The 27,911-nt window shown below is 39.8% G+C and overlaps 2 protein-coding genes across 7 annotated transcripts in view; one reads left to right on the forward strand and one right to left on the reverse strand.

Moving 5' to 3' along the window:
* The window catches only part of IFT80 (intraflagellar transport 80), a 120,265-nt gene extending 115,539 nt beyond the window's left edge, over positions 1-4,726 (forward strand). For all 3 annotated transcript variants that reach the window (XM_078069937.1, XM_078069938.1, XM_078069939.1), the window contains one exon: positions 3,159-4,726. In XM_078069937.1, coding sequence (XP_077926063.1) covers positions 3,159-3,269 — 111 coding nt within the window. In that variant the 3' untranslated portion in view covers positions 3,270-4,726. The remainder of the gene's footprint in view (positions 1-3,158) is intronic.
* C1H3orf80 (chromosome 1 C3orf80 homolog) overlaps positions 1-27,326 on the reverse strand; it is a 78,299-nt gene extending 50,973 nt beyond the window's left edge. Inside the window, exons 1-3 of one of the 4 annotated variants that reach the window (XM_036117239.2) lie at positions 26,058-27,326; positions 25,835-25,928; positions 23,879-25,492 (exon numbers count right to left, since the gene is read on the reverse strand). In XM_036117239.2, the coding sequence (XP_035973132.1) occupies positions 26,379-27,128 (750 nt within the window). In that variant the 5' untranslated portion in view covers positions 27,129-27,326 and the 3' untranslated portion in view covers positions 23,879-25,492; positions 25,835-25,928; positions 26,058-26,378. Of the gene's footprint in view, positions 1-23,878 lie in introns of those variants that run through there. The other 3 variants (XM_078069944.1, XM_036117236.2, XM_078069942.1) reach the window with 3 other exon arrangements.
* Between the last annotated feature and the right edge of the window lie 585 nt (positions 27,327-27,911).

The raw sequence follows: 27,911 nt of genomic DNA on the forward strand, positions 1-27,911 counted from the left end.
TGGTCATGACCCATGTAGGCATAGTTGAAGCTATGTGAGTTGGTATGATCTCCTAGGGAAAGTATAAAAAAGTTGTGGTTGGAATGCTGGTGAATATTAACAGTTAAGAGGTTGTCTAGGGAAAAGATACAGGAGAAAAAAAGACTGGGAAGAACATTTAGAAAGGAGAGCAAATCAGAAGAGAATGGTATACGGTCTGAGAGATTTTTCAAAGAGCTGTGGTCAACAAGGTCCAGGGAATGCTTCTACATCAGGACCTTTTTCTTCCTTTTGTCATCATGCTCTTCCCCAGATATACCCATGGACTCACTTGTCTCTTGTAGGTCTTCACGTCAGCTTCTCAGGGAGGCCTTTTCTTACCACTCTATTTGAAACACAATACCCATTCCCCCCCAACTCCACCCCTGGCATTCACTGTTTCCCTTCCCTGTTTTCAGAACTCTTACCACTTCTCACATTTTATATATTTTTATATCTTCCACTGTTATCTTTGCTTATCTTTCTATGAAGCCTGTGATTTTTATCTTTTTGTTCACTGCTGAATCCTTGCACCTAGAACAATCCTTGGCATATAGTAAGCACTAAATATTTGTTGAAGGAGTCATTGAATCATATATAGGATGAAGAATAAAAATACTTGATGGTGGCATTAGTGAAAAGTTTATGCAGTGTAGTAGGAACACAGTCACATTACAGTGCTCTGGGGAGAAAATGAGAATCAGGAATGAGAAGAAGAGTGAGGGTGGTAGTTTGCAGGGAGACAGAATTGAGGGGGAAGGATGATAAGGAACAGCCAGTGAAGAGGAGGAAATTGAATGTGTAAGTGATAACTGAAGGCAGATGTCCCAGTGGAGTGGAAGAAGATGGGATTGGGGACATATGTGAAGAGGTTGGCCTGAGACAGAAGGGAAAGAGCCAGAGATGGATACAGATGTAGGTAAGTTTGTGTGAAGAAGGAAACTAAGTGAATTCATGTCTGATGGCCACTGTAGTCTCTGTAAAGAGGAAGCTGATTTTCAGCCAAGAGTAAGAGAGATAGAGGATGGAAAGCCATTTGGTATGATTTTGAAATTACTTCTATGTGAATAAGAAGAATTTACCAGGGACTAGAATAAGAAGTGCCAAATAGTACTGACGCTCCCTATAATAGAAAAAGATGTGTCTTCGTGTAGAAGTCAGTCACTTGAAAGCTGTCATGAGTACATCCTTATCTAAAACCCACTAGTAAAAATACTCTAAGAACTAAATTATCAGTAGAACACTATTCTAAAACTGGATTAATGCCAGAGTGAAAGTGAAACATTTATTTTCAATAGGATAGCTATCAACTGACACCCTCATCTGTACTGTAACAAGTGACTAATATAGATGCCATCAATTTGCTTGATGGACTTCTGGTGCAACAGAGCAAGTGTTGTGTAGGGCACGGTCAATGTATGGTTTTATTGTGATGGATTAGGTCAGTCTAAGGCTGCAAGAAGGCCAAGGCATTAATCACGTTTTGTCTTTCTTTTTGCAAATGTTTTGTTAGACTTAGAAATGAGTGTTTTGCCATTTAAAAATATCAAGTTCTGGCCTGATTGAAAAATGAGTCTTTCAAATTATCTAACATTTGTTCTGCCTTTCAGTGAGCTGTCACTTGCATCTTACCACACATTCATCTTCTATGAGTAAGAGGGATTCTTTTAATTCATCTATTTTACACATTATAGGCAAGTATATAGAATTATCTTTTTAAAAAAGTGACCAAAATATCCACAAATTACTGTACAGAAATTTAGTTGAAGGATATTGGAATAAAAAAGAACCACATACTTAATTCCGTCAACTTTCAGCACAAAATAAAAGAGGCATGGGGGCGCCTGGGTGGCTCAGTTAAGCTCTGACTCTTGATTTCGGCTCAGGTCATGATCTCAAGGTGTGGGATGGGCCTGCTTCTAGCTCCACGCTCAGCGGGGAGTCTGAGATTCTCTCTCTCCCTCTGCCTTTGCCCCGCCCCCCATGTGCTCTCTCTCTCAAATAAATCTTAAAAAAAAAAAAAAAAAGGGGGGCATGAAGTCCTGATAAGGTTAAATTAATCTCCCAGTTACTTGAAAGAAATCTGCTCAAGGCAGCATGTAGTACCTCAGTCTGGATTAATACTGACTTCACTCAGTTCCCCTATATGGAGGTGGAAACCACTTCACTTTTTGCTCAGTCTCAGGAGTTTGGGTTTATTTCATTGTAAATCAGAGTTAGTTTAATCTAGGCCCCAATTTTTCTGTGTCTTTCCTGAGAGAACACACATTCCTAAATTAGTGATCTCCAAACTTTTTTAAACAATAGAATGCTTTTTCCTAAAGAAATTGTTCATAGAACTCAGAGCAGAGGCCATTGCTAACACCTAGTGTAATGAGCTTAGGGGAAAGGCAGGGCAGGGGGCACTGCATCATGGATCAAAGGGAAGGAACAGGGGTGCCTGGCTGACTCTTGATCTCCCAGTTGTGAGCTTGAGCCCCATGTTGGGCATAGAGATCTAAAAAAAAAGGAAAGGAAACGAGAATGGTACCAGTTTTTGTGATTATTTTTGTGTGTCCCCCAGCCTTGCTTACCCACTGCGCTTCCTTTAATATCTTTTTGTCATTGTCTAAACCATCCCAATGTCTATATTACTTTAAAAGTTGTTGCAAAGCAGCCAGTTTTTCAGAGTATGCTCAGGAGAAGCGAATGCTCCTATATCCTTACTCAGAGCTAGGCCTCTACTGGAAACCTCAGTATATAAGAGGTAAAGTGCTAACCCATTTGAAACATGGCCTCATGGTGAGGACCCTGTCCATTTTCCCCCTTGTTTCACCTTCTCCTTCGTGGCCCTGAGGCACCTGTGCAGAATCCTAAGACTCCATGGGACTCTTTAGATGTACCTTTTATAAATAGCTACAACTAGATTTTGGTCTTTTGAATCATAATGAGAGTCTTTGCTTTTTATTGTGGTAATTGTTCCGTTTGGTCTTATTCTTAAAGGTATTTTTTTAGCATTATTTCATAACCTGTCTTTCATGCTCTCTTTTTCGCTAGTGATTTAGAAGCCATCATTCTATTTTTCTTTGCTCTTGGTTACCTTGAATTAAGCAAAATATGGTATAAAATATAAGTATGTTTCTTCTTTTCTTCTTTTGCAGCTCCAAATAGATTGGGAGAAAATCAGAGCCAAAATTGAGATGGAAATTACTAAAGAACGAGAGCGATCATCAACCAGCCAGTCCAGCAAGAATATAGGTCTGAGGCACTAAATTTCTTGCTTACCTCAAAGAATTTTTATCTTTTGAAACTAATTCTGATTAATCAAGGATGATCATATTTCAATGCTAAAAAAAGGCAGACTCTTTAAGTATAAGCACTTGCTGTGTATTTAAAACTAAAAGTACATTCAGAAAGACTAATCACAAAATAATTGATGTAATTTCATCTTTTATATATTTTAGTCCAATAATTACAAAATATTCCTATATGTTTATGATACACCTATGTAGTATTGCTAACATTCCAGTTTTTTGTCCATTATTTTATCCCTGAATCTTCAGCATGAACAAATATTAATTCTGATAATAAAACATTGGACTCTTTAAAATGTATGTTATCATTAATTTTTATTCAACCTCTAAATTGTAAGATGTTCCAAAAGTTTATTTATATAAGAAAAATACATGAGGGTGGATTTATGAAAATGTGTGTATATATATATATGTGTGTGTATATATATATATATATTTATACATCAATGTTCATAGCAGGATTATTCACAGTAGCAAAAACATGGACAAAAAAGATGTCTCTCAACAGATGAATGGATAAACAAAATGTGGTATAGACATACAGTGGAATATTATCCAGCCTTTAAAAGAAGGAAATTCTGACACATGCTACAACATGGATGAACCTTGAAAATATTGTGCTAAGTGAAATAAGCCAGACTATTGTATGACCCCACTTATATGAGGTGCCTACAATAGGGAAGTTCACTGAGACAGAAGAAATAGTGGTTGCCAGGCACTGGAGGGGAGGTGGAAATGGGGCATTATTGTTTAATGAGTACAGAATTCCTGTTTGGGATGAATGAGTTCTGGAAATGGACAGTGGTGATGGTTGCACAGCATTGTGAATATACTTAATGCCACTGAATCGTATACTTAAAAATGGTTAAAGTGGTAAATTTTGTTATATATATATATCTTACAATTTTTTAGAAATATATCTAGGATGGACAAGAAATATTTTCCTCATTCCTCTCTTGACTTGAGAATGTTCAGGCGTTAGGTCCTGGAGTCTGAATTTGTGAAAATCTTAAATGATAAACCTTTTTGACTACCTTAATTCAGTATGTCCTAAAATTATTGCCACAAAAGCTTTTGAACATTAACACAAATACTCCTTAGAAAATCCTCCATGAAGTAAATTTTGGAAAGGTAGATTATGGACTGGGTGTATGCGTATGTATTGGAAAGTGATTACCTCTCTCACTCCCATTTTAATGAATATATCTAGATTTCTTTTATGAAAATGTTTCTGTCTTTTTAATGTATTTCTTTTCTTTTTTGGAATGTTGAAATATTCTGTTCTTCATCCAGATGCTGGGTGTAAGAGTGAGTTCAGTTTGTGAAATGTGATTGAGCAGTTTACTTATAAGTTGTACTTATTTATATGTTTTACATTATGTTATATTCCAATAAAAAGTTTAAAAAGAAAAATGGTTAAAAGGGTAAATTTTATATTTTACTACAATTTAAAAAGTTAATATAACGAAATATGTCTGCATTCTAACAATTCTGATACCAACGAGGTGTTCTACAATTCAGTTCTGATACTACCCAGAGTTAGTGTCAGGTCCCACGAACTAGAGGACAGAATCCCTAACTAGTTGCTAGCCACATGCGGGGACCCCAGGATAGCCACACTTGTGACTTGGCTGCAGATTTGGGGATTCCTACCATGCCCCCTTTAGGTTTGATAGTTCACTAGAATGACTCACTGAACTCACTGAAATGCTTTACTACAACTACAACTACAATTTCATTATAAACGATACAACTCAGGAGCAGCCAAGTAGAGCATAGAGCAAGGTCCAGGAGAAAGGAGAGGTCTGGGGGGCAAGTGGGGTGGCACAGAGCTTCCATGCGCTCTCTTCATGGAATCCAGGACCATCATTCTCCCCACACATTGATGTGCTCACCAACCAGGAAGCTCTCATAGGCCTTGCTGTCCTGAATTTTTTTTTATCAGGGTTTTATTACATGTGTATAATTGATTAAATCACTGGCCACGTGGTTGAACTCTTCCTCTCCCTGGAGGTCAGGTTGGCTGAGCCCTCCAACCATGTGGTTATTCTGCTGACCAGTCCTCATGCTGAAGCTATCTAACTGCCATCACACACACACACACACACACACACACACACACACACACAGAGTCACCTCATTAGCACAACAAAGATCCTATCATTAAGGAAATTCAAAGGGTTTTGGAAGCTCTGTACCAGACACCCCCTATACACCTCATCTCAAACCAGATATATTCATTATGTCACAGGTTATCCCCTGGTCTTTGACCATGGGATCTTTTATGGCAAGGTACATACCTGACTGAGCATAAAAGATACAGCAACATTTAGAAGAGTCAATGTGGGTAAGGATAGGAAGCTATTAATCAATTTCCCAATACATTTGATTATCAATATCAGTATTATCTTTTCAACAATGCCAGTGTGTAATAGCATATCACATTATCATAGACATAACCTGAAAAATAAGAGTCAAAAGGTATTGCACATTACTAGAATCCCATTCAGTCTCTAATAATTAGTCCAATCATCATCATATCCTAGGACCAGAATGTCTCTCAGAGTGAGGGCACTTAGGGTTGCAGACTTCCTTCCCTTAATCTTGTCAAGTTCCAAAAGCAGGAGTGGTCTCAGCTTCACACTTTCAGGCATCTGGTATAATTGAGCTAAAGGACAATCTCATCTCTTGCTCTGAGCTTCTTGCCAAGCGTTAATATTGGAATTTTCTCATTGCATAACAAATTTATTCATTCCTTTATTTTTAGCCACTATTCCTCCTCTCCATTTATATCCAAACCTTTTCACCTTTGGAAGGTACCTTAGATTCAGCCACTGTGCTGGTCTAGGTTGCAAGCAACAATACAAGTCTAGCAAGTGCCTCCCCCTTAGTCTACTCCCATTCATGTATAGGGTAGGGTTATACACGCACAGACCTAGTGGGCTATTTCCACCCACAGGCAATATAGTTTATGCATTGTTAGCCCCCAAAATTGCCAGATAGAGTGAAAGCACAGCCCATCCATTAGGCCCTTAGGAATTCTGACAAATATTTTAAAACAGTTTGTTGCTTAGGAATCATTCCTTCTTCAAGCACTGTAGTTGCAGCCGTGGCCCACGAACCACGGCACCAGGCAGGAAAAAGAAAGTTAAGGTGATGTGGGAAAGGAAAAAAAAGTATAGTTGTTGTACCAGCATCCTCCCCCACCCCTTGACCCCAGATCCAGAACAGTGGGAACACTCTCCTAGCCCCTCATGTTGAGTGTGAGCACACACTCATGAAGGCATGTAAGCCAGCCCTTCTTGTCTCTATCCCCCCCCCACCATTTAGACAACCAATGTTTGATTGCCTGTTCTAATTCTTTACCAAAGTACTGCCCTGAGGAAGATACAGTAGTCCCCCTTTATCTGCGGTGTTCATTTCCACAATTGGAAATTGTGGGCCACGGCTGCAACTATAATGCTTGAAGAAGGAATGATTCCTAACCAACAAACTGTTTTAAAATATTTGTCAGAATTCCTAAGGGCCTAAAGGGTGGGCTGTGCTTTCACTCTATCTGGCAATTTTTGGGACTAACAATGGATAAACTATATTGCCTATGGGTGGAAATAGCCCATACTCGTAGTCAACCATGGTCCAGTAACAGGTGTTCCTCCTTCTGATCTATTGTCAGAAGGTCAATAGTAGCCTAACACCGTGTCACAATGCCTACATCATTCACCTCACTTTATCTCATCACGTAGGCTTTTATCCTATCATCACAAGAAGGGTGAGTACAGCACAATAAGATATTTTGAGAGAGAGAGGGAGAGAGACGACATTTACATAACTTTTATTGTAGTATATTGTTATAATTGTTCTGTTTTATTAGTAGTTATTATTAATCTCTTACTGTGCTTAATTTATAAATTAAATTTTATTATGTATGTATGTATAGGTATGTATGTATAGGTATGTATGTATATAGGAAAGAATGTAGTATATTTAGGGTTTGGTACTACCTGCAGGTTCGGGTATGCACTGGGGGTCTCAGAACATATCCTCCTGTGGACAAAGAGGACTACTGTATTTCTCTGCCCATTGTTGGACATGATGGGCTGTGGAGTGTGTTCCTTGGTCTGAAGAAATGTGATTCAGTGGTCCAAATCAGTGTAATACCTTCTGCTCAGCTTCCTTGGTAGTACTCTGAGCCTTTGCATCTACCACCGGGTAAGAAAAGCTCAACCCGGAGTCAGTGTCTATTTCTGTCAGGACCTACTTGTAGCCCCCAGGCCTACAGGCGTCAGTCGGACTTGCCAGCTATGTACAAGGACTCCCCCCAGAGCATCTTCCCCATACCCATCTGCAGTCTCTAAATCTCTCTTGCTGGCAGACAGAACAGTTCCTGTTGACATTTTGTGCCTCTGCAGGTGCAAAAAGAATATGTCTAGATTCAACCCCTCTGCATTGTTTCAGTCCACTCGCTTCATTAACCCAGTGGCTACCTCAGGTGAGCACACCTGGGTATCTGCTTGTCAATTCCAATCATCTTCTGATGCTGGAAGGGGGTTCTGATGGGCATTGACATGGCCTACTTGAATGCACCCTTCAGATTCCCATAGTGATTTCCATAGGGCCGTGCCCCGGAAGGGCACCCTTTTAATAGGCCAATCTTCCACTGCCCTTCTGCCTGACCATATGGCCGGGCCACTGGCCACTGCCTATGAGTAGGTCAGGATCCAGACAGAAGGGTAAACAGCATGCAGTGCAGCTCACCGAGCCAATTTGTTTTTACCTTTTTCAATCAGAGTGGTGGCCTTCCAAACCCAATGTCGCGTGTTCATGTTGAAACTGCCATCCATAAGCCAAGCAGCTGTTTGTTGGTCTGTTGGGAGCTGTTTACAGGCACTGTCCAAACGATGCTAGAATCCTGCAGCTCCTCACATGGTTCCAGAGTCATTCCTGGGGAAGCGAGTCTACCTGCTCATGAACATGCTGTGTAACTCCGTGCGTTGTCCTGGTGGTGTGTTCCTGCACACACCATTTCTGTTCTATTACAGAACTCTTCTGGGCACTGCCCTCCTCGTTAGAGCATTTCTCTGACATCACCCAAGATATCCTTACTTCATGTTTTTCAGTCAGAGGCAGTTTCAATTAATGTCTGATAGCAAGCTAGTAATTGCTTCTCCAAATGGAAATTGTTTTGTCCAGAGTTCTAGTAGCTGTCGCTGGGAGGTGCTCACAGACTTTTGTCATAAGCCCCAGTCTACACTCCATATGTGGCTATTGTGCAGAGGTTTTGTCCATACCAGCACTCTAGCCTCTGTTCTATATTGCATGGGCCTGAGCAATCTTATTCATTCCCATTTAGCATGTCTAATGACTATGGCTTGAAGGAAGGATTTACATGCCTTCTATTTTACAGTGCTAGGTTATTTTCCCCAGTCAGACACAATATCCATTCCCATAATTCATTCAGGTAAGAGTCATAGCCACTTCACATAAAGCTTGTTCAAATATATCAGTTTTGGTCCAGCCTGTCACCTTAATCCCACCAACTCTTGGATTCCTCTGCCCTCTCCTCTCCATCATTCTCCCAGCACATCAATGTGTTTACCAGCCAGGAAGGTTCTCCCAGTCTCAATGTCCCAGGTTTTGTTGTGGTTGTTATTATCTTAAATCAGAGTTTTATTACACAGGCACTCTTGATAAAATCACTGGCCTTGGGGCGCCTGGGTGGCTCAGTCATTAAGCGTCTGCCTTCGGCTCAGGTCATGATCCCAGGGTCCTGGGATCGAGCCCCGTATCGGGCTCCCTGCTCCATGGGAAGCCTGCTTCTCCCTCTCCCATTCCCCCTGCTTGTGCTCCCTCTCTCGCTGTGTCTCTCTCTGTCAAATAAAATCTTAAAAAAAAAAAAAATCACTGGTCCTGTGATTCATCTCTAGCCTTTGTCTTCTCCCTGGAGGCAAGGTGGCTGAAGGGTCTAGCCCTCTAATCACCTGGCTGCTTTTTCTAGTAACTAGCACCCACCCTGGAGCTACTAAAGGCTCCTAGAGTCACTTTATTAGCATAACACACTCCCATCTCTCAAGAAATTCCAAGGGCTTTGGAAGCTCTGGGCCAAAAACCAGGGACAAAGACCAGAGATATTCTTTATTATATCACAACATCACTTTCACAGTCATACTGAATGTGTATTTATGTTCTTTTGTCTTACACTTTAAAAAAATATCTATTATAGAAGCTTCTTGGTTAGTTTAAACTAATAATTTAATACATTTTAGGGGATTTGATCTAATTTAGCGCTTTTTTTTATGTATATATAAATATTTTGTGTATTTCATAACCATCAAATGAAGAAGATTGTTTATACAGAATGCGTGGGGTCTGGCCCCTTTACAGATGAGTGATATTTTGGGGGCATGATGATCCCTCCAAAAATGCTTTGGCACAGAGACTACGGTACATGGAACATAAGTTATAATAAATGAAATATGGAACATAAGTTACAATAAAAAATAAGCAAGTCTTAAAGCAAACATATTTTAGAAAATGGTTTACTATAGCAAACAGTTACCAGGAGTATCAGTGGAAGAATATCTTCAAATATCTGTCATTTTGTACTTAGAGAAAATACATTCATTTCTGAAAACGTATGCTACATAAATCCTGTTTAAATACCTCAAACATATTTTTCTTGTCAATTCTTATACTGAAAAAGATCAGAATTTACAAGGTCTACTATATAAAAAGGTAATATCCATAATAAAAATATATGGATTTTTTATTTGTTTTGCAGATTTCTTGATCTGCAGATAGAATTGTAGCAAAATCACTTGTCAGATTTCTTTGAACACCATCTGCAGAAGCCAAAGAGAAGGTGATGAAGCAATTCTTTTTTTTAAAGAGACCCATCTTTACCTTCCCCTTGCCCACAGCCTATATATTATCAGTATCTCCTGCTCAGTGGTCAATGACTTTTGGGCCAAAAAATTTATGATTTTCACAGCCTTATATTGCCTGTAACAAAGTCATTTTCTCATTCTGTCTGCTTCCCTCTAAAGCTACTCTGTCCCCACAACTTGGCCTGAGCTGCTGGAGGACATCTCTCTCTGGCCATCATATGCTCACCATGCACTGTGTGTAATTTTTAAAATGTAGTGATTTCTTTTTTTTTTTTTTTTTTAATTTTTTAAATTTTTTTATTGTTATGTTAATCCCCATACATTACATCATTAGTTTTAGATATAGTGTTCCATGATTCATTGTTTGTGCATAACACCCAGTGCTCCATGCAGAACGTGCCCTCCTCAATACCCATCACCAGGCTAACCCATCCTCCCAACCCCCTCCCCTCTAGAACCCTCAGTTTGTTTTTCAGAGTCCATTGTCTCTCATGGTTCTTCTCCCCCTCCGATTTCCCCCCCTTCATTCTTCCCCTAAAATGTAGTCATTTCTAACACACATGATTGCAAAACAATTTAGAGCAATTCAACTTTTCAGAGGTTTCTGGATGTTCTAGATGATTGAAAATGCTCTTCTAGTCTAATAACTTCTACTGTAAAGTAACATTCATATTAAAATATTTAATTGGAGAAACACTTTATAATTCTTTGGAAATAAGGCAAGTATAAAGTGGCTGTAAGCTTATCTCCCATTTTTGAGCTAGCCAGAGGCCGCAGGACCAGTCACAGCTACAAAACCTAACCCCAGATCCTGCCTTGTTATTAAAAGGATTTTGAATTCTGAAAATAAAATAAAATAAAAAATAATTTAATAAAATAGGGTGTAAAGGGAGCTGTCACTGAGAAGGTGCAATTTGAGCAAACACTTCAAGGAAGTAATGTTCAGTTTAAATTTCTGCCAAATAACATATAGGAAAACCATCAAATAAAATTCCTATTCTATGAGCTTATGTTATTCTTCTTTAACATAATTTAAAAATGTGCTAGTCTATAAAAGTAATTCTGCATGGTTTTGACATTAATAGTATCAAATCATATATAACATGGCTTACCCATGAATAGAATTTATTTACATAGTCATAATAATGTAAACACTGAATATTTATCTAACCATATTATAATTATTCAGGCCCATAATCCCATATCTGAAAACCTTGGGCCAAATATGTTTCAGAATTCAAATTTGTGGGATGCCTGGGTGGCTCAGTCAGTTAAGCATCTGCCTTCAGCTCAGGTCATGATCTCAGGGTCCTGGGACTGAGTCCCGCACCAGGTTCCTTGCTCAGCAGGGAGCCTGCTTCTCCCTCTGCCTGCCGCTCCCCCTGCTTATTCTCTCTCTCTCTGACGAATAAATAAATAAAATCTTTAAAAAAATTCAAATTTGTTTAAGAAACACAATGGATATTCAAAAATTTTTGTAATACTGAAAATAGATAGTTTATTACAGAACATCCCTAGAAGGGTCTTAGCTATCACTCCCTAATCAAACATATCAATAGTTCTGCAGCTCAATATGAATATTTACATTAAGCAATAAAAATTAGAAGTAGTTTCTCATCCGTTTTACTGCCAAATGAGTTCAGGCTGTGTGAATTATGAAACAATGTTTTGGATCTAGAATTGGGGATATGGGATTGTGGGTTTATTTTGGAGGAATTGGGTACATATGTTGGAGGGGAATAAATGGAAGGTAAAAAAAGAAGAAAAATCTTCATTTTTTTCATAGTGGAAAGGCAATAATGCCAAAAAACAAAAACAAAAAAATCAGGAAATAATAAACATGCTATTTAGTGATGTGGCAATAAATAGAAAGAGAGCCAGCTAAAAGAGCTGGAAGTGGCTGCTTCTAGGAAGAGAGAGGGACATTGAGAAGAAGGAGCTTAGTCCTGCTGTTTTTCACAGCAGTTCTCATGGAACTATTTGTCTACTTAAATCTGTGCATGTATAACTTTGACAAAAACAGAAATGGACTCTTAAATAGTGACTAAGAGAAAGTAGGCAAACCCTGTATCTGACAAAAGACTTGCACCAGAATATCTAAAGAACTATCAAATCTGAATGTAAAAAACAAACGATTCAATTAGAAAATGGGCAAAAGATATGAACAGACATTTTACCAAAGAGGATATACAGACGGCAAATAATGCATATGAAAAGTGTTCAACATCTTAGTCATGAGGGAAATGCAAATTGAAACTTCAACAATGAGAATGGCTAAAATAAAAACTGGTGATAAACACCAAATGCTGGCAAGGATGCAGAGAAACTGGATCACTCATATACTGCTGGTAGGAACATAAAATGTTACAGCCACTAACAGAAGGAGTATGGCAGTTTCTTGCAGACTAAACATGCACATACCACATAACCTAGCAATTACAGTCTTGGGCATTTATCCCAGAGAAATGAAAACTTATGTTCATGCAAACGGCTGTACACAAATGTTCATAGTAGCTCAACTCATAATAGCCGAGAACTGAAAACAATGCAGAGATGTTTCGGTGGGTGGATGGTTTAACAAACTGTGATACGTCCATATCATGAAATACTATTCAATAGTTAAAACTATTGCTACACACAACAACTTGGGTAAATCTGTACGGAATTATGCTGATCGATCTCAAAAGGTTATTTACTGTATGATTCCATTTATATAATGTTCTTAAAATAACAAAATATAGAGATGGAAAACAGATTAGTGGATGCTAGGAGTTAAGGATTACCTGGAGGGGGTGCATGTGGCTATAAAGCTATAAAGGGTGGCATGAGGATCTCTGTAAAAATGGAACCATCCTGTACCTTGATTGTGGTGGTGGTTACACGAACCTACACATGTGATAAGATTGCACAGAAACAAAAACCTTTGGTGCAAAATAGTATTATATATATTTACTATGAATACATCTCTATGTAGTAAAGATATGCAGAGAATATTCTGAAAGGATACTCACCACATAGTGGTTAAATCTCAAGTTGAAGGAGTGGGCAGGGATTGAGGGTGGGTGTGTTGGGGGGGATTTTGTTGTAATGTTTTCTTTTTAAAAGGAAGATGTATTTGTTATTACCTGAGTAATTAAAAATTTAAACAAAAAAGGACTGGAAGATCTATACATTTGTTGGAATATCTCAGTATAGTGGCATAAAATATGGGTTTTAAAACAGAATTTTCTCCTATGTGTCTGTGCGCGTTTATTCGTAATATGCTTTTATTCTTTTTTTTTTATTTAATGACATTATATCATGGATGTTTTCCCAAATTAATAGATGTCTTAGCACATCATTTTAAAAGCTGCAGAATGGGGGCGCCTGGGTAGTGCAGTCAGTTAAGTGTAAAACTCTTGGTTTCAGCTCAGGTCTGATCTCAGGGTCATGAGATGGAGCTCCACATCGGGCTCCGAACTCATTGTGGAGTCTACTTGAGTTTCTCTCTCCCTCTTCCTCTGCCCCTCGCCCCTGTGGTCTCTCTCTCTCTCTCTCACTGAGATAAAGAAGGAAATGTTTTTTAAAAAGCTGCAGAAAGTCTCTTTGTATGATGGAGCAGAATTTACTTAACCAGTGTCCTACTATTGGAGAATTAGGGAGTTTTCAATACTTCACTGTTAGAGCAGTGCTTCAAAGGGTATCTCTTGCAATCAGATCTTTTCACAGGACCTTGATTATTTCCATGGGATAGATTCTCAGTGGGAGAATTGCTGAATCAAAGCTATGCATATTTTAAGGCTTTTGGTAAGTACTAAAGTTCTGCTTCTGACAGATTCTGGAATTCAGAGACTCCTCCAAAGCTCAATGCAGAAAACCCCTTCATGGCCTCAAAGTTAGCCTTGACCCTTCTTTTTCAAATCCATTTGCAGTGATAATGCCAACCACCTCATATATAGATTGTACTCGGTGCGAGGCTCTATGAGTTTTACCCTTTGATGTACTACGTCTAGCTTCCTTTTCAGAAGAAGAAATTGAGGCACGAAGAAGTTAAACAATTCAACTGAAATTACAGCCCTAATAAGCAATGGATCTGGGGTCATGAGCCTCAACGACCTGGTCCACTGCTTCTTTGGAAGTGGTTTCTTTTTTTTAAATTGAGATATAATTGACATATAATGTTGTATTAGGTTTAGGTGTACAACATAATGATTTGTTATTTGTATATATTGTGAAATGATCACCACAATAGGTCTAGTTAACATCCATCACCATATATAGTTATAAAAATTTTTTTCTTGCAATGAGAATTTTTAAGATCTGCTCTCTTAGCAACTTTCAAATATACAAAGCACTATTATGAACTATAGTCACCATGCTTATTTATCTTACAACTGGAAGTTTGTATCCTTTGACCACCTTCACCCATTTCATCCCCCCCTCCCCGACTCTGGCCACCACTAATTTTTCTCCATATTTATGAGTTTGTCTTTTTTAGGTTTGCATGTAAGTGAGGTCATACAGTATTCATCTTTGTCTCATCTATTTCATTTAGCATAATGCCCTAAAGTTCCATCCATATTATCACAAATGGCAGGATTTCCTTCTTTATGGCTGAATAATATTCCATCATATATATATATATATATATATATATACACCCCAATTTCCTTATCCATTCATCTGTTATTTCTATGTCTTGGCTATTGTAAATAATGCTGCAATGAACATGGAAGGGCAGATATTTTTTCAAGATAGTGATTTCATTTCTTTTGGATAAATACGCTCAAGTGGAATTGCTTGATCATATGGTAGTTCTATTTTTAATTTTTTGAGGAGACTCCATACTGTTTTCCACAGTGGCTGTACAAATTTACATTCCCATCAGTGCACAAGGGTTCCCTTTTCTCCATATCCTCCATAACCAACTCTTGTTATTTCTTGTCATTCTGATAATAGCTATTCTAACAGGTGTGAGGTGAGATCTCATTGTGGTTTTGATTTGCATTCCCCTGATGATTAGTGGTCTTGAGCACCTTTTCATGTACCTGTTGGCTATTTGTAAGCCTTCTTTGGAAAAATGTCTGTTCAGGTCCTCTGCCCATTCTTAAAATAGGATTTTTTTTTTCTATTGACTAGTAGGAGTTCTTTTTATGCTTTGGATATTAACTGCTTAGCAGATATATTATTTACCAATATTTTCCCCATTCTGTAGGCTGCCTTTTCATTTTGTTGATTATTTTCTTTGCTGTACAGAAAGAAGCTTTTTATTTTATTTTTTTTTCAAGATTTTTTTTTTAAATTCATTTGAGACAGAGAGATACAGAGAGAGAGAGAGCATGAGCAGGGGGAGTAGCAGAGGGAGAGGGAGAAGCAGGCTCTCCGCTGAGCAGGGAGCCGGATATGGGACTCGATCCCAGGACCCTGGGATCATGACCTGAGCCGAAGGCAGAGGCTTAACCATCTGAGCCACCCAGGCGCCCAAAAAGAAGCTTTTTAGTTTGATATAGTCCCACTTATGGATTTTTGCTTTTGTTGACTTTGCTTTTGGTGTCAAATCCAAAAAATCATTGCCTAAACCTATGTCTAGGTGCATAACCCCTATGTTTTCTTCCAAGAGTTTTATAGTTTCAGGTCTTATGTTCAAGTCTTTAAACCATTTGAGTTATATTTATGTATGGTCTAAGATAGTGGTCCAGTTTCATTCTTTTGCATGTAGCATGTTTCCAGTTTTCCCAACACCCTTTACTGAAGAGACTGCCCTTTCTCCATTGCATATTTTGGGCTCCTTTGTCATAAATTAATTGCCCATATATATGTGGCTTTATTTCTGGGCTCTCTATTCTGTTGCATTGACCTACATGTCTGTTTTTATGTCAATACCATGCTGTTTTGATTATTATAGCTTTATAATATAGTTTGAAATTAGAAAGTGTGATACCTCCAGCTTTGTTCTTCTTTCTCAAGATTGCTTTTGCTATTTAGGTCTTTTATGATTCCATACACATTTTAGGATTTTTTTGTTTTATTTCTATGGAAAATGACATTGGAATTTTATAGGGGTTGCATTGAATCATTGTTTTGGATAAAATTAACATTTTAACAATATCGGTTTTTCCAATCTGTGAGCACAGAATATCATTTCATTTATTTGTGTCTTTTCAATTTCTTTCATCCAAGTCTTAGTTTTCAGTGTATAGATCTTTCACTTCTTTCATTAAATTTATTCCTAGATATTTTATTCTTTTTGATACAATTATGAGATTTTCTTAATCTCTCTGATAGTTCATTATTAGTATATATAATTTTTGTATATTGATTTTGTTTCCTTCAACTTTACTGTTTATTAGATCTAACAGTTTTGTGGGGTTTTTTTGGTAGAGTCTTTAGGGTCGCTGTTTGTGTTTAAATATAATTTTTGTAATTTAAAAAAGCAACAAAATGGCTTTTAAAACACTTGGGGGATGGGGCGCCTGGGTGGCTCAGTTGTTCAGCGTCTGCCTTCGGCTCAGGTCATGATCCCAGGGTCCTGGGATTGAGCCCAGCATCGGGCTCCCTGCTCGGCGGGAAGCCTGCTTTTCCTTCTCCCACTCCCCCTGCTTGTGTTCCCTCTCTAGCTGTGTCTCTCTCTGTCAAACAAATAAATAAAATCTTTAAAAAAAAAAAACACTTGAGGGAAATAACATTTATGGTGAAATATTTGAAAGTTATATAGTCACCCATTCCTCTAGAATATAACCTATTTTGGGATTGGACCAAAGCATTAGGAGTTAAGAGTTACTGTACTACATCATTTAGACTCCTTGAAAAATTGTACTGAGCTACAATATTATGCCTATAGTGAGGATCTAATGTTCATAAGCCTTATGGAACATATTTAGTGTAAAAATGGTTGAATATGTTAGAATATGTTATTCTTAACATTACAGTGTCTTTTTTTTTAGTGAGCTCTATGCACAATGTGAACTCACAACCCCCAAGATCAAGAGTCACATATTCTGACTGAGCAGCCAAGCGCCACTACAGTGTTTTCTTTATGAGAACTCAGAGGAGAAACTTCTTCCAACTGTCAGTACCAGGAAGATACGTGCTTCTCTCAAGCACCTGGTCTGGTTTTTACTTACAAACACCGAATCCTTTAATTGAACATTTTCTTTGTATTTCCTGCCAAAAAGCTCAGAACCAAGGTATGACCTTATTTTTTGCAGCTTTGCCTTTCCCCTTTGCCTTGGTTCCTTCATTTACTTTTGGAGGATCTTATTTTGTGTGTCCTTTTTGTAGACGACCTCAAATCTGTTTTTTGGTGGGTAGCTGAATGAATAGTGCATGGATGAGTGGATGGACAGATGGAAAAAATTGATGTATTTGTAGTTTTTTTTTTTTTTACCTTTAAGTTCTACCTTCTAGAGCCCTGTAAAAAAATTCCACTTCTATAAGTTTGCCTTTTAAATATTTCATGACAGTTATATTCCCTTGGCTTTCTCTTCTTCAGGTTAAAAATTTGAAATGTCTATATAAACACTTTTCTATCAAACTCGGTTCTGTCAAACCTGAGGTGGGTTTCAATGTCCATCAGGCCATGCATTTGCTCTCGTTGACTTGCTCTCCTCTACCCGTCCTTTTATCCCCCTAGAAACCTGTACCCTCCTCTACTCCGAAAGCCCTCATGTCCACTCTCCAGGACCCACTTCCAAGACCACTGTTTCCACTTTGTCCTCACCCACAGCTTCTCTATAGGGGAAGTCTCAAGATCCAGTATCCCAATCTCCTACTCTACTGGCATAGCTTTCTAGCACTTCTTACCTGTCTCCCACTCCACTTGCTCCTTGACATCAAGCTATCCACCCACTCAACCCTTCCCATATAATTTAGTCTGCCACTCCTGGTCCATTTCTGTCCTGTCCAAACCCCATTTCTCTTTTCCTACCCAGGCTTTCACCCACAGTGTATCACCTCAACCAAAACCAGCTGACAATTTTTTAAGTAAAGTTAATATGACACCTGTACATACCTTAATATGACACCCAGCTGAGGTAGGTACTCTCCCCACTTTGCAGAAGAGAAAATAGCCTTAGAGAAGTTAAGCAACTTGCTTACGGTCACATAACTAGTAAATGTAGCATCTAGAGATTCATCTGGGCAGTCTAAATCATTATGTTATTCAATATAAAGTCTGAACAAACACTCATATTCTACCACAAGAATATAAATAGAATCTTAATTTAGGAAGCTATTTTGTTCCTGTTTCCATATTAGCTGGCATCGAGGATTTAGTGATAATGTTAGACTCTACAGTTCTTGTTTTTTATTCTGGGCATACAAAAAGCTTTCTGGCTTTTTTTTTTTTTTAAGATGTTGGACAAGATTTACCAGCTATTTTAAAGTTAACAAAGTCAGACCAGGAAGGAGGCATACTTGGTGTTGAAGGACTTGGCTGAATGAAATGCAAAAAAACAGTAACTGTGTTGTTTTTGTTGATCATTTCAGGTTTTACCCATAAAACATTTCTGCATTTCCACAGTTTTTGGGTCATTAAAGATTTCTGGCCTAGATTCTATTAGTTTTTTAATAATAGTTCTTTTAAACAGCAAGTGACAAGTAATAGCTACCTTCTTTCACTTGTGGAAAATAAAGAGTGATTCTGATGTGAGGCTATGCGGCCACAGCCGCAGCAACAATGCTAAGATACACTGCGAGGCTCGGTTAATTGCATGGTGAAAGTTCAGTGGTTCAGAGTACCAGCTCTGAAGGCACACAGGCTGGATCTGCTTCCTGGATCTTCTACTTATCGCCCGTGTGACTTTGGGCACGCTACTCCACCTCTCTGTCTACACTTTTCTCATCTGTAAAATGGGGTTAATGATCGTTATTACTAACCTTTGGGGGCACCTGGGTGGCTCAGTCAGTTGAGCATCTGACTCTTGATTTTGGCTCAGGTCATGATCTCAGGGTCATTTTATCGAGCTCCAGGTCGTGCTCCGCACTAGCGGAACCTGCTTAGGATTCTCTCTCTCCCTCTGCCCCTCCCCCCCACTTGTGCTCACACTCAATAAAGAAAATCTTAAAAAAAAAAAAAATCCTTAGCTCCTCCTGTTATGAATTTTAAATGAGATAATATATGCAAGATGCTTAGCTCAGTGCCTGGCATATGTAAGCATTCAATGAATTATAGTTATCATTGTTATAATTATCATGGTAGCAAGTGAAGCGTGCCACCTCCCACAGCAACTGCCAAGCTTATGTCTAAAAATGTGCACATTTATATTTTACTCATTAGAAAAACGGCTACAATGTAATTGCTACCAAATTTTAAATCAGAGCTAGAAATGCTAGAAATGTTATTGAAGTTATCAAAATGAATTGCCAGAACTCTCACACAGTACTATGAGTTTCAGTTTTTAACTTATGAAATTATTAATTTTAAACAGATTAAAATAAAATTAGATGTCCACAAAAAGCTTTGGAACACCCCAAAACAGAATCCGGGACCTGTAGAAACTCTCAGGCTACTCAAGAGACTGCTGAAAATACCTGAGGAAAAGGCAGAACTTGTGGAAGACTTGACAGGTATCAGAGAGCTCCCGCAAACAAACACCAAAAGAAACAGGAACAAATAAATGGTATTAAGTTTCACAGAAAGCTTAGGAGTGTGCCAAAGCACAAGCCAGCCTCAGTAAAAACTAAGAATTCTCGCAGGAATGCCGAGGGCACCTAAAATAAAACCAGAACCCATGGAAGACCCGGCAGCCATCAGAGAGCTCCTATAAACCCAGAGGAACAAACAAATGATGATAACTTTCACAGAAAGCTTAGGACACTTGAAAGCAGAATCCAGAACCAGTAGAAAATCTAACAGGAATCATCAGGAGGCGGCTGAAAACACCTAAGGTAAAACCAGAGCCCTTGGGAGCCCTTGGAAGACCTGGCAGGTATCAAAGAATTCCTGCAAACACCAACAGAACCAGAGAAATAAATAAATGGTTGTGATGCCCACAAAAAGCTTAGAACAGTCCAAACACAAACCAGAATGATGAGAAAATCTAAGAATGCTCAGAAGAGGGCTGGGGACGAATGAGGAAAATGCAGACTCCGTGGAAAATCTGAAGGCATCAAAAAGCTTTTAAAAACACCAAAGCAAGCAATACAACCAGAGAGCGAAAGCAGCAAGAACTCCTCATCTCCCAAGTGGAAATGTGGAAAAGGTGAAAACCTCACCCACAGGTGTCAAGAGACCCAGTGGAAGACTCAACAGGAACCAAGGGCCTTAGGAAAACCACACAGCAAATGGTGGACCCCAGAATATAAGACAATCAAGAAGCTCGGGACAGCTCCCAGGGAGAAATGTGAATCCACTGAACTTACAACAATCAGGAAACTTCTGAAAACTTCTGTGGGAAAGACTGAACCCAGAGAAGACCCAACAGGCACCAACAGTCAAAACTCCTAAAGGAAAGAACCAAGTAGAAGACTTGACCAAGAATCTGCAAAACAGAGTTAGTCAAAGAACAAGATCTACCTTAAAAAACAAAAAAGTTTCAAGAATCTAAATGTTTGCCTAGCCCAACAGATAATGTGCAGAGATGAATGGAAGAAATAGGAACTTAATTTTAGAGCAGAACTGAGTCAGCATTGTCCCTACATCACAGACACAGATACGGAACTAATATAGAACTCGGGAGTCTCATTGCTTCTAGCAGCAGAAAAATTTCAAATAAAGGAAAATGAAAAGAATACTGTGAAGAGCTTCCAAGAGAAAAACTCAGAAGATGAAGCTATGGAAAAAAGAGACTGTAACATAAGAGGAAGAAGTAAACTGGTATAAATCTTTAGGAATCTGATCACTTGGCTAGTTCAACAGGGGTTATGCACATGGAGAAATGTGACAAACCAATGAACACCTTGCAAGAAAAAGTTGAACCTAAAAACAAAGAGAAGATACTTTTAAGACCCAGGAAAATAATCAAAAGTAATTTTGGTCTGGTAAAATCTTTGGTCAATACATAAAATTCCCACAAACTGAAATAAGACAGGAATAAATCTGGAGGATTCTAATCCTTTCTATGATGAAACAAATGTAGCCAATGAGAGACAGAAGATAAAACTATTGACAGTTCCTCAGATAAAATCTTAAACAATACAATAGGGATTCTTCGAGATCATCTAGAAGCAGGAATAAAAGAAATATAAAGTTAGAGGTACCGTCTAGTCTACCCAGTAAAACAGTGGTACCATATACAGAAGTTGAAGAGGAACCCACGCAGAAATCCATAAGAATGTCAAAGATAGCAAGCAATAGAAAATCAAGCTATATTTGAAGTCTAGAGGCTCAAATAAGGTCTTCCCTATAAAGATAGAATATGATCATTTATCTAGTATAACAAATAGAATGTCTGTGAGCAAGAATAAGAATAGTTAACCATTCCTCAGATAAAATGACACAGAGGAAACCACAAAGATGCCTGTGAGAAAAATCTAGAAGCATAAAGATATAGCAGTCAACGGACATATAATATACTTGAGGTTTGGAAGCCAAAATAAGGTCCCTGTCACTACTAAGACGCAAGGGTCTAATTCTTTGCTCTTATAAATATAGCAGAGAGCACATTTTTAGGGATAAGTAGGGAGAAAAGTGCTGACAATCCCTCCAGAAAATTTCAGCTGAGGAAGCAAAAAGTTAAAAGGCAAATCAAGATTTATTGTTTGAGATCTAGAAAAATGAAAATTCTTGCTAGAGAGCTGCAAAGATACGATCATTTGCTCAGTGACAGAGAAAATCTCTATGGATAAGAGTAACAAGAAATATGTTTACAGTCCTTTAGTGGATAAAAAGGAAAAACCACCTGGCTCAAAACTGGAAACCAATAGAAGCAGATGCAAATAGAAAACAAAGAACACTTTGGGGGAAACCTGGGTGGCTCAGTCGGTTAAGCGTCTGCCTTCGGCTCAGGTCATGATCCCAGGGTCCTGGGCTCAAGGCCCACATTGGGCTCCCTGCTCTGCGGGGAGTCTGCTTCTCCCTCTGCCTCTACCTGCAGCTCCCCCTGCTTGTGCTCTCTTTCTCTGACAAATAAATAAATAAAATCTTAAAAAAAAAAAAAGAACACTTTGGAAAATAATGTTTACCAAAAGAAGAAACTTTGTGCAAAAGACCAAGCCATAGCCAGAGCAATATTAAATCACAGAAAAGAGCAACTTGGAGTCCTATGAGATGTGTTTTAGTGAAAACAAATACTGAAAATTCAAAGCAAGATAACAACATACAAAGAAAGAAAATAAGAACTAGGACAGATCAAGACAATGAAGGTGCTTAGCTAAGAAGTTGAAGAGGAAAAAAAAGTGATGATCAATGGCAAGCATAAATGTCCTCCATTGTAAAATTTTTGCTGTAAAATTAAAAGTGAATTCTGTAAGTAAAAGAAAATAAATAAAATTAGGTTCTATATGTATTTAAATATAATCAAAGTATTGGTTTTATTTGACATTTGATTATTTTATAGGCAAAATTAAAAAAAAAAAGACATCCTTTCCATCTCTATGGAAGAAAGGACATCTTAATTCTTTACAATTAGCTGGTTGTTGATTCATTCTTTGTTGATAAAATACTGTCCCTTAGCCTCCTATCTTTTCCCAATGGGTGAAAGGTGAGTGAAAAAGTAAATTGTAAACTAGTAAGGTCAGATACAAACTTGCCAAATATTCTATTACTGAATGGTTGTCTGTAATGTACAGTTTTGGAGAGATGATTAATGCTGGGCTACTCAAAATAAAACAACTCATCATTGTTTCTTTCAAACTGGAAATCCAAATTATGTTCATGAAATTTTTACAGAAATCAATGCAGAACATTGTTTAAATCTGAACACCATATTCATAAGTTCCAGCTGTGAACTGTTTCCTTTATTAATTACACTTGAGAGAAACTGTATACATAAAGTACGACATTGAGGTACTTGGCCTATTGCTTTTTAAACTGTTGAGGTTATTTACTTAATATTCCCTTTAGCCTTTACAATTGAATCTTGTTTTCCTTATATAGTACACCTCATGCCCTTTGGCATAATTGCCAAAGCCATTTTCCATGGTTGAATTAATGGCCTCTTGAAACTATCATTCTATCTCAAGAAGACATTTCTCCCTTGTTTATGATATTGAACACCAACAACAAATTGCTTTTAAGCAACTGATTTCATATATATGTGTGTGTGTATATATACATAATTATATAATACCCATAATTGAAAAATATGAGTAGAAAACAGTCATGCTTTTAAGCAACTGATGATTATATATATATATGTAAATATGTGCATATATATACATATCTGTGCCCTCACCTATATAAAAAAATATTGAAAATAAGTAAAATCAGCATCTCATCACAAATTATTTTCAGGTGAGAGAATAACTTTTCTACATTAATGTTTTCTACATTTCTATTTTCTACTAGTTCTATATAATAAATAACTTCCAGGTGAAATCTATAAAATTGATACACCTAGATACCACGCTTAGTGCTTTAAAAATGTTTCTATCCAGGCCTTCTAGCATTGTGAACACATAGGTTGTGTGTGTATTAACAGGGTATGTTATATATGTGTGTTACCATGAAACATGTTCATTTACCACTAATAAAAATAGTTTTTAAGAATTCCTCCCCCCCCCCAAAATCGTGCTTGGTAAATCAATGAAGTGCAAGAAAAAAACCAGAGTCAAACTCATTTTTATTAACCGAGAGATGTGCATAAAAGCTTGTGTGCTGTGTAGGAAAAAAAGAAGTGTAAAATTTGTTGTAACTTTAAAATTCAGTGGAACCTCACTGCATGACTAGTATTACATTGTAGACATTCTGAATTTTAGGGAGAGAAATGTTCCATAGTTGATACAAGGGAAATACACTTGATTCATATTATAAGTGTATTTTTACAAGATTTTGTTGCAAAGCTCAAGATGCTAGTAATAGCAACATATAGGATATACTTCATATACTGGTACTGGATATTCACGTTGATGTTTCAGATATGGGTGAATTTTAAGATGTGTCTAAAACAGAATACCCCCAAAGGATAAATAATTTAAAAGATTATGGCAACTTTCCTGTTTGTTTGAATGGTGGGTGGTATTGATAGCCACATGTAACTAAAATTTATAGTGTTTGAATAATATTAACATATGCAATTACTCAATACGATGTGATTTCATTAAATCTTGTACCAGTCTCAATTTAAATAGTCTCAACTCCTTATTGTTTTGCCAAACACAGCTTAAAATTGCTTTTAAATAACAAAGATACACATTTCATATTTTAATGCATTGCCATATAGTCACACATCTGATACAATTTGCACAGAGAAAGATTTTAATGTTTTTCTGTGTTTTAATAACACTCCAAATGATTTTAATGACAGGGTCATTAGCTTTTAGGAGTTTAGAGTAAACCATTCTATTACAATTCAGACTTCCTTAGAACTGTCAGACTTTTTCTATTAGCTTTTAAAAGTTTAATCATTTTCTCAAATTAATTTCACAATTAAATCACTTCTCAAATTAATCAGATCAGTTTCTTCTAATACAATCTCAGGATTGTCAAACTTTTTTAATCATTAAGAACAATGTTTCTAGGTATATATGTGAAGTTCACATGTAAAATCTTTCTTAATGTAACACTCATCCTTCCCCAAGAAGAGAAACCTTTGTTTTCCTTCTTTTCCTTTCATGGCAGTCATAAACTGTAGTAATTATATGGTATACAATATGTATATTGTACATAGACTATGTGCATATGTACATTATACACAATGCGTTTTAATATATTATTTTATATTACCATTTGCTTAAAGAACATTTCATAGAATGGTAGAACTGATACAACGACATTTATGTTTTTCTTAGGATATGCTGACTAAATCCTTCTGCAGTACATTCCTTGCACAATTATGGCTTTGAAGAGAAGTCACAAGTTCTTATGTTTTGCATCATGTTGTGGAATGTACTTCAAAACAAAGGGCAAAGCACATGACATCATGCTTCATGGTATGGCATATATGTATCAATCATATCTACATATAACTATGTGGTGAATGATACAATTAAGACCTAGACTACACAATGTACAGTTATTACAAAAGTTATATATTATGCCACAGTACTAAAAATAAAATATATTCCTCTCAAATAGCGAAAATAAGATATCCTTCATGTGTTTTATGTCACATACGTTTTCTCCTTTGCCCATGCCTCTTTTTCTTCCCCATTGTAAATGAAATCATGTCCAATATTTTATTAAACAATAATGACAGACAATTCCCGGGCCATTAAGGCCTAAAAAAGAGGAAAAGACGATTATCTTGTCATTAATTGCACAAATACACTCCTGATACGTTCAATACATGGTAAAAATATAAAAATAAAAGACAAATAAATATAAATATCTTCTCAGTTATTGGGAAATCCAAAGTCCAACTGTACCTTATTAAGAATAAGGTCTTCTATATACCTAACTGCTGTGTCTTCAATAGGTACAGCACCTAACTGGACATTACGGGTATCCCCCCTCCCCCCCCCGCCATATTGTGAGCCATCAGCTGGGACTATGCTTGGCCAGGAATATACCAAGGGGGTTTATTTCGGTTCTCCGCAAGGGAGGGAGGGATTCAATCATACCTAGGTGCCGCTCTCCCCGACCGCGCGCAGCAGTCTCCAGTCGCCGCTCGCCCCTACGGCTCCTCGCCCTCCGCCCATCTTGGGAGACCGTGACCTGTCGAGGCGAGAGGCAGAGGGATGGAACTGCGTCCTTTCCCCTCATCCCTAAAGGTTACTGCCTTTCGCTCGACGCACTAAAGGGCTCACGTGTTCTCTTTGATTCGGAAAGCAGGCAGGCACTTACGAGTGAACACAGGACTGAGGAGAGGCTGAGGGCGGGGACGTCCTTCGAAGTTGCACTCCAGCCTCGTCCGCTGCCGTCACCCCCGCCGCGCGCCCTAACGTTTCCTTGAACCGAATGAAACGTAGGGAAACTTAGGATCCCGGGGGAAAGCGGGAGTGTGGGTGACTCCAACCCAGGCGCCGGGCGACAGGCGATTCGGCCCGGGTGCCAGGCGGGGTCTGAGGCAGTCGGCGGTGGCAGCGGCCACTTCTGTCGTTGCGTCCCACCCGCAGCCCCCCTAGCCGCGTTCGGTCCGCGCGGTCCTCGAGCCGCCGCAGACGCTCAGATGAGCGGGAAGCGGCCCTCGCCGCCGTCGGACTGCCCGGCGCCGCCGCCTCGCGGGCGGCCGAGCACCGACACGGGCAGCACGACTTCCCCGGGGCTGAGCTGCTGCAGCCGCATGGACTCCTCGTAAGTGGGCAGGTACTTGACCTCCTCGTAGCTGGGCAGCTGCAGGAAGACCGGCGAGACCACGCGAAGCTCGTGCTCCGAGGCGCAGGAGGAGGCCGAGCGCCCGCCGCCTCCCCGGCCTCGGCCCCCGCCGCCACTGTCCAGCAGCGAGTCCTGAGAGCCGGCGGCCGCCTCGTCGCGCATTAGCGCGGGCGAGTCGTCGTCGTCGTCGTCGGGCGGCCCCGCGGCCCCCGGCGGCCCTGCGCCCCCCGGCGGCCCGGGCCGTGGCTGCCCGGGCCGCGCCTGACCGTGCGGGTACCTGCGTGGGCTGGGGCAGATGATGCGCTGCAGGAAGTAGCCGATGGCGAAGAGCACTAGCAGGATAAGCAGCCCGGAGAGCTTGCGGACGAACCAGCCCACGTTGTCGAGGAAGGCGTGCAGCGGCAGCTTGCAGCAGCGCACCGCTGTGGCGTTGGCCGCGTCGCAGCAGCGCTCCCGCTCGCCACACGCCAGCTCCGCGCAGCCCCCGCCGCCCCGCGAGGGCGCCACCAGCGCCAGCGCCAGCAGTAGCAGCAGCGGCAGCAGCGGCGGCGGTGCCGGCGCCACCGACAGGCCCTCCGCTGTGACTCCGGGTCCCCACATGGCCGGCGCGGACGGTCGCTACTGTCCAGGGAGGGGGTTGGGGGATCCGTCTGTCCGCGTGTCCGTCGGCCCCTCCCCGGGCGCTCCGCTGGGTCCCGCGCGCCGCCTTCCGCGCCTCCGCTACCTGCGGCCGGAGCAGTGCTCACTTGGCCACGCTTGGGCGGAAGGAGGAGCCCGAGGCGCGCCGAGGCTGCGGGAGGCGGCAGCTCCTCGCAGCCGGAGCGGCCTCCTGAGCTTCTGACCTTAACCCCGCGCGCCCAGCCGCCGGGGCCGGGCTCAGGGCGCTCGGAGCTGCCCAAGATGACAGAGACAGCCTGTGCGTGGCCGCCGTGGGCATTTTCGCCCCGCCGGCGGCTCTCTTCCAAGCACCCCTTGTCACCCTCCGGGGCTGGAAGGGTTAACGCTGCGCGCTGAGCCCGGGAGCCCCCTGATCTCGATTAATTCAGCCGTCGCGCTCTTCCCCGCCAGTCGGGCGGGGGCTCTTGCTCGCGTAGGTGTCTCAGTTTTAAGTGATTGGATTTCCCCAGGAATGTTATTTAAATTGACTTGCGACTGGGATTCGCTTACCATCTTTCTTGTGATCTTTCTGATTAAAAATGGATGATGGCCATTAATGGCTAGCGCAGCCCCGCAGCCGTCCCAGAGCTTGGGGGTTGGGGACCGCCGGATGGTTCTGGGCAGATCCTTGGGACTGAGAAGTTGGAATTCCACGAGACCTCCAGAACAGAGAGAGAATTCCCCGGAGAGCCTCAGGTCAAGGCACCACAGAAGTAGCCCCGGGGA

This window comes from Halichoerus grypus, chromosome 1 (genome assembly GCF_964656455.1).
Source record: "Halichoerus grypus chromosome 1, mHalGry1.hap1.1, whole genome shotgun sequence".
NCBI lineage: Eukaryota > Metazoa > Chordata > Mammalia > Carnivora > Phocidae > Halichoerus > Halichoerus grypus.